This window comes from Nicotiana attenuata, chromosome 3, assembly GCF_001879085.1.
Source record: "Nicotiana attenuata strain UT chromosome 3, NIATTr2, whole genome shotgun sequence".
In the NCBI taxonomy this organism is placed as follows: Eukaryota; Viridiplantae; Streptophyta; class Magnoliopsida; order Solanales; family Solanaceae; genus Nicotiana; species Nicotiana attenuata.
The window spans coordinates 59,585,679-59,593,834 of NC_031991.1; the positions used below are offsets into that span (position 1 = coordinate 59,585,679).

The following is an 8,156-nucleotide window of genomic DNA, read 5'->3' on the forward strand; positions in this document are numbered from 1 at the left end:
GACACAGCAAAACAAAAAAATAAAGTAAAAGTACTGCAACCCAACTTTTATAGATGTATTGCATAACATTCAGGATCTAAGAGACAACTAGCTCATGTGAACAGAACATTGAACAGCAGTTAATTACACTTGCGGAGAAAAAGAAACAACAGATCGACCACTTATCCATCTCCATGGCACTTTCTGAAAATGTCTCACAAGTAAATATTTACTTCAGATGTTCCAATTCAAACAGAAAAGAACTACTATGTCCCAAATATGCCCTGATCGAGTCAAACTATAACCGAAGATTCTTGTATGCCTCAACTAATGTATACCAGCAGTAGTTACTGCATATAGGGCATCATTCAACCAGCAACCAGACCTTGCCACCCCTTGCTTTTCTTTTTGTTTTTGGGAAAAACCCCTTGTTTACCCTTGAAGACTAATAGCCCTTCAGCTTCTGCCTTCAGGATGCGAAAAGATCCAACAGCATAAATTTGGGCTCCAAGTGATAACTACACCTCTTCCATTCCTTTACTATCGAATAGCTGGAAGTCTGCATCTACATATCCACTTTATACAACCTTAAATTCGCTTGTTTCACCTTTCCGGTTGCACATATCAAGACATTTACAAGCAAGTGATATCATTTGCACATAGTGAACGCTAAAGAGCAACTGGAGCCACAGTGCAGCAGGACCATAAAAAAACTCAACAAAACGATAATGCAGGCTTTGCTATGGAAATATATAGAACAAGAAACTCAATTAGGCTAAAGTTTCACCTCTTTTTGCCTACAGTTTGCCATCACAAGATAATAGGTCGGGCCAAGGTTTTGCCAGTCTGCTTACAGTTTGCTATCAGAGCGTGAAGTTTCCACTGGGGATCCCAAGTTAGTACCACTCACTGCTATCAGAAACTGAAGAATGCCAAGCATGTGATGACCGATAAACAACACGCGATACGGGGTATCACCTTGACTTAGGAATTGAGACTAATCTAGTACATTTGATTCTTTCACTCGTAACTTTCATCTGAGTATTCTTCATCATGCTTCAGTTCTGTGGAGGCCTTATTACCTCTCATTAAGTTTGCTAGTTCTTGGATTAAACTAGATGTACTTCTTTCCATCTTATCTGCAAGTATCTCTGTTTGCTCTGCAAATCCATGACCCACTAGCCTTTTTCTCAATATTTCACAGGTTGTTGTATATGGTGGAATGCCTTCATCTATCATCATTTCGAAATATTTACATGCTTCCTCGAGTTTGCCTTTCTTCTGACAGAGACCATGCACCATGACAGCATACGTCGAGACTGAAGGATAAAATTTCCTGTCTTCCATGCTCTCCCAAACTTTCTCAACTCTATCAAACCTACCCACCCTAATAAGCATCTTAAGCAACATATTATACGTATGCCTATCTGGTGTGCAGTTGTTACGTTCCATTGCCGAGATCAGCCTAAGTGCCAAGTTAATTTCATTATGATCACAATGAAAAGCTAAGATTGTATTGTAACTCCAACAATCAGGTGTTACCCCTCCGTTAATCATCTCATCTATCAGTCGGTAAGCCTCATCAACCTTCTTGGTCTTACAAAGCTTTTTGATGATACAGTTATACGTGAATACATTAGGCACAAGTTTGTACCTTTTCATCTGTTCAAGAACCCTGAAAGTTGAATGAATATCATTTACCGCGCAATAACCATGAATGAAAATTGAATAAGTAAAAGCATCAGGTACCAGTCCAATGGACCTCGTCTTCATGAAAAAACTGAAGGCCTCATCCATCTTACCAGCCTTGCACAGTGAGTCCAGAATACTATTATAAGCTGGCAAGTCAACTGCATAGCCTCTTTCAAGCATTTCATCGAAAAGCTTTTGTGCTTCGGCAACTTCGCCCAATTCTCCCCATCCCCTAATCAGAATGCTGTAAGTTTTCACAGTCGGCACGAAATCATTCTTCACTTTGTAAAAGAACTCTTGCGCTTGCTTCGTATGCTTTCTTTTACATAGTGCAAGCAAAAGCTTATCGAGATCCGTTACACATGGTTTAATCCCAAAATCTACCATTTTATTAAAAGCCCTAATTGCATCAGCTGGCAAACAAGCTCTACTATAAGCCCTAAAAACAAGCCAGAAAATTTCGGGAGTAATTTCGCATGATTTATTCACTCTCATTTCTACAAGGAAGTCCCATAACAAGGGGAATTGTTTACTACTTCCTAATATATCAACAAGAATGTGATAGCTTTGTTGAGTATGGCAAAAACCTGATAACTTTTGCGCCCATATGAAGAACCTGTGAGCGGAGAATCCGAGATTTTTGCAACGTTTGAGGACTTGTTCAACTACGTCGGTTGAAATTCTGCTGGAAAATGGATTGAGGGCTGACTCTATGTCGTGGTGGGGGTTTCTGTAGTCGCTAAGAACACGACAAAGTTCATTCACCAGGTGTGGAGAATGTTGGTCTGAGTTTTCAGGTTCACGTTTTGTTTCTGCAACAGTAAATGAGGATATGAACGGAGAGCCGAGAACACCGCTGTAAATGGGTAGATAAGCCAACAAGGAAGAAGAAGGGTAATACAGGAAGCTTTTGGGTGGAGGAAGATAGCAATGGAAGAGTGTTCGGGAGAAATGATGTACACTTCTGGAACGAAGAAATGTCCTAATCGCCATTATTCCTATTTCAGAAGCTGAAGACTCCGTACCAATTCATTCCTTTTCATGGATCAGAAACCATGGAAAGATTTGCTCGTTTTTTTGTCCATTACCGTTAAGCGGGAATTCAACGAGTATCCAGTGTTCTGCAAGTGAGTTTGATTCAATCCCTTGGGCTTTTATGAATTGGGTCCTAACCCCAAGATATGTCGGGCTGAAGTCCACGAGAAAGATCCCAATGAAAAGAGACCTTTAAACAAAGAAACTTTTACCTCCTATAGCAAATGTTTATACCTAAAAAATTGTATTCCATAGCTACCTTTTGATTGTTATAGCCAAATATCTATTTATGGTCACCTCCTACTCTTAAGCCATAAAATACGCCTTGTATTATTTTTCATTCTCATTCTTTCAGATTTTTCTCCACCATCTCTCCCTCTCAACTCCAGTCTTTCTCCATGGATACAACCACAATTCTCCCAAATACAGATCGAAATAATTTTTGTCCCTTCTTCCTTTCTCCCTCCGGTGCGTATCGGGTCGAACTGAATCCGAAGTCCCCAACTCCCCTATCTCTCTGAAAAATCCGATTTTCAAATTCTAATTTTAGGGCTCATCCATCATACACTGCGGCAAATCAATGTTGTTTTCAAGGAATCCAGTGCATTGAACTTAGTGTTTCTTTTGCCCTAGTTTGTTTTGCATTTAATTTTTTGCCTTTTCTTTTGTTGTTTAAAACGAGTAAAGAAGTTATCTTTATTGATAGATTTGGTGGAGGAGAATTTTGAAGCATGACAACAGCAGGTAGACCTACATGGGCGCCAGCTAAAGGTGGGAATGAACAAGGTGGAACTCGAATTTTTGGTCCATCTCAAACACAGTGGCGTTTCGAGTCAGAATCGCGGCCCTCTCGACGAGACGACATTAGGGTTGTTCTTGAACAAAGACGACGGAGTTTGGGGCTGAGCAACTTGAATTTTCTGTTAATATATTTCAATGTATCTCGTTGTATTTCCGTGTATTTCATTGTATTCATTGTCTTTTTTTTCATTGTATTTCAATGTATCTTGCTGTATTCCATGTATTTCATTGTATTCACAGTCTCGTTGTATTCCATGAATGTATTCATATATTTTTTTAATTAATATAATTTATGTATTCAGATGTATATATGTATTCAAATTGCTCTGTTTTTGTTGTATTTATCGGTTGGGAAAATATTCAGCATATTTTCTCTGAAGATTGCTATATTTTTGGGGTGTTTTCCGGTTGAGAATCTTTTTTATAATTGGAAATGCAAATTTTGTGTGTTATAATTGAGTTTGTTGAGTTATATTAGGAGCCTATTATGTTAATTGATTCACTTTCCGTTTAAAAACAGCTGAATAGACCATGAATTGCGCTATTTATGTTACTGTATCCACAAATACATATTGTGAATACAGTCGAATACAATAATCTGTCTAGCTGCAATCCCCTGTTTCACGCCGTGAGTACAGTCGAATACAAAAATCTGTCTAGCTGTAATTCCCTGCTTCACGCCAAGAAATGCTACTGTATTCATGAATAGTAGCTTAAATACATCGAATACACTCTAAAAACCCTGAAAATATAGCTATAGGAAGTAATATAGTAAATGGTAGCTACAACTAGCTAATAACCACTAAAACATAGTGGTTTCTGAAAGTTTCTCTTAAACAAAAAAGGAAATTTTACCTCCTATAGCAAATGTATACATCCTATTTATTATATATCAAAATTATTATAAATTATTATTTTTTATAGCTACCTTTTATATTTTATAGCAAAATAAGTATTTATGGTATATACTACCATTGAGGCATGAAATAAGGCATGGAATACGGTATTTATGTTTTTCCTCTCTCTTAGACAACCGAACATACCTATTTTTAAGGTGATTGTCGTTATTGTATTCATGAATACATGGCGCGAATACATGAGAATACATGCACGTACAGTTTGGTAATAAATGTGAATATTACAAACTTCTAGTACAACAAGACCTCAAACATCAAAACACCTTTCTAAGTACAAACTTTCATGACTTTTGAATTAAAAAACTATAGGATTTCTAACTACATGCTACTTCCTAATTACATAATCTTTGTATCATCAATGGACACTGCTTTGCTCTTTTGGACTCTGCAAACATGCCTAATCTGTCCACCATCTCCTTTTTAATTTGCCTAGTACAAAATTCCAGATTCAAACTAATTTGTATGAAAATTCTCCAGTTCCTCGCTTGCCAAGTGTGGTATACCATTGCTCCTATGATTGCTATTGCAACCTCCTTCTTTATTTGCTTCCAATGCCTTCTTTTGATCCACTGTAACATCTCTGGTACTGCCATGTTTGGTAACCTTATTGCTGCCCAGCTTGTTAGTGCATCTCTCATGTTTTTAAACTAACTGCAAATCCCCAAACAGATGTTGATGTGTCTCAATCACTCCCAGATCACATAGGCAGCATTCAGCATTACCTGTTATAGGGATGTTCATCTGTACTAATCTGCTTTTTGTTTGCATTTTTTGTTGGAAAGCCAGCCACAGGACAAATCTGTGTCTTGGCAGCAGTGTCCTACTCCATACCAACTCCATTTCCCTACACCTTGACAATTGTCCTAGCATTGCATTGTAGCTGCTAGATACTGAATACTGCCCATTGCTAGTCAGCCTGTATGTACTTCCATGATACCATTGTTCCATATTTTGTTTTAAACTATTTAACTTCTTCCAATACCAACTACAATCAGATGGTGGCCTATGATCCCAGATGCTTCTACATGATTTCATATACACCCCATGTACCCATCTCACCCACAACACTTCTTTATTTGTCACTAATTGCCATAGTAGTTTCCCAACTGATGCTATATTCCAATTTTTACATCCCTTTATGTTCAATCCACCATACTTCTTTGGTCTGCATAGAACTTCCCATGATACCAATGCCATCTTCCCGTGTCCTTCTGTAGTGACCCATAGATACTCCCTACACTTCCTATCAATTGCTTTTATAACACTTTGAGGAAGTATAAAGACAGCCCCCCAAAAGTTATACATTGCAAACAGTACTGAATTGATCACTTGCAGTCTACCTGCATATGACAGAAGTTTAGCATAGCCTGCTTGGATATTTGTAGTGATCTTCTCTACTAGCTTGTGACATTCTACCTTGCTCCATTTCTTTGATGTTAATGGTAGTCCCAGGTATCTCATTGGTAGTGTGCCCACTGAAAAACCTGTAGTACTCACTATAGCCTGTTTACTTGCTTCATCCATTCCTGCTAAATATATGTTTGACTTCTCCATATTTGCTACCAACCCTGACACTGCACTGAAATGATTCAACACTTCCAACATCCTATGGATAGATTGACTGTTACCTTTGCAAAATAACATCAGATCATCTGCAAATATCAAGTGTGTCAGTTTGGTATTTTTACACATGGGATGAAATTGGAAATCTGGCAGTTCACTCATTTTGTTCAACCCTCTTGTTAGGTACTCCATGACAAGTACAAATAATAATGGAGACATAGGGTCTCCCTGCCTCAATCCCCTTTTTCCTTCAAAGTAGCCATATCCTGCGCCATTCACCTTGACAGTAAAAGTAGTTTTTGTAACACACACCATTATCAGTTGGATGAATGGCATTGGAAAACCATATCCTCTGAGTACTTCCTCCAGAAATTCCCATCTCACCATATCATAGGCCTTCTTTAGATCAATCTTCATCAAGCACCTAGGAGTTGTCTTCCTGTTGTAGTGTCTTAGAAGATCATGGCATATCAGCACATTGTGGATAAGTGACCTTCCTTCAATGAAAGCTGCTTGATTATCAGCTACAATCATTGGAATAACTTTCCTCAATCTAGTACAGATGATCTTGGAAATGCATTTATAAATGACATTACAGCAAGCAATAGGTCTAAATTGACTTGCCTGCAAGGGATTCTTCACTTTTGGAATAAGTGCTATACTGGTAGAGTTGATCTGAGTGAGTAGTTCTCCATTCTCAAGAAATTCCAGCACTGCCTTTATCACATCCTCTCTAATTATTCTCCAGGCTGCTTTGTAAAAACCACTCCCATACCCATCTGGTCCAGGGCTTTTAGTTTCATTTATGCTGAACATTGCTTTTTTCACTTCAGCTCCTGTGTAAAGTCTTAATAGTTGTAGTTGTTGAGTAATTGGTAGCACTTACCCATTTTTCAGAAACCCCTGGATGGCATGATCCCTAAACCTTCTTTTTGTCCCTAGTAATTTCTGGTAATAGTCTACAAAAATTCCTGGTATCTCTTCCTGCTCAGTTTTTATGTCTCCAGCATTATCAGTTAATTGGATAATTGCTTCCTGCAACCTCGTGTGCTTTATTACTGAAAAGAAGTACCTGTTATTATCATCTCCCAGTTTGATCCAGGTAGCCTTGCTCCTTTGTTGAAGATATACCTCTGCCAAGTATGATGATCTTTTGAATTTTTGAAACTTCTGCTTTTCTGCTAGCTGGAGCCCCACATCCACTGGATTTTTATGAAGTTCAGCTTGAGGTGCAGCCAAGGCCATTCTGTCTGCATCAGCTTCTTCTATAATGTTGCTGAAATACTTCTTATTCAGCATCTTCAAATCCTTCTACATCATTTTTAACTTCCTAACCACTTGAAACATACTGCATCCCTCAACTTCCTTCCTCCATCCTGCCTTAACTATATCTATAAAGTTCGGATGAGATGCCCAAACATTACAGAAATTAAAGGCAGCTTTTGCCCTCCTTGGTGAGTTAACATTTGATAGCTTTAGTGGGCAATGATCACTTATCCCTTCCTCCAAGTAGCAAGCCTTATATGTTGGCATTAGATTGGCCATGCTGTGTTAATGAAAACCCAGTCTATTTTTGATAAGATCCTATTATCTCCATGTCTATCATTCCAGGTATACCTACTCCCACTAGTTGGCATTTCAAGTAGTTCACAATGGTCTATGCACTGCTGGAAGTCTATTATTTCAGCCAAACTTACAGGATTCCCCCCTCCCCCCCCCCCCGCTCTATCATCAGTATGCAGCACAGAATTGAAATCTCCCATAACTATCCATGGGCCCCCCACATTCTTACTCACAGTGTCTAGGTAGTTCCACAAGCTCTTTCTCTCTTCCTTTGTGTTGAAAGCATATACTATATTCATCATAAAGCCAATCTGCAGCCTATTATGACTCACCAGGTATGTTACAACTTGATCAGACATGGAGCTCAGAGTTATTTTAAAACAATCCTGTCTCCATGCCACTCAAATTCTGCCATTATAGTGTTCTCTCAGATTTGTTATACTCCCCCATCCTCCAAATAGCTTGTTTGCCACTTGGTTTATTTTTTCAGACTTTATTTTAGTTTCTACCATGCCTATCAACCCTATCTCTTCTTTATTACAAAGGAGTTTTACCTCCTTTTGTTTGTTAGGGGCATTCATACCCCTAACATTCCAGCATAGAATG

General features: G+C 38.5%; 1 protein-coding gene across 1 annotated transcript; it reads right to left on the reverse strand.

Annotated features, from left to right (window-relative positions):
* On the reverse strand, positions 1–2,781 carry LOC109223855 (pentatricopeptide repeat-containing protein At1g52640, mitochondrial). Its single transcript, XM_019388304.1, has one exon. The coding sequence runs from the start codon at positions 2,662–2,664 to the stop codon at positions 1,000–1,002; it is 1,665 nt and encodes a 554-aa protein (XP_019243849.1). The 5' UTR covers positions 2,665–2,781; the 3' UTR covers positions 1–999.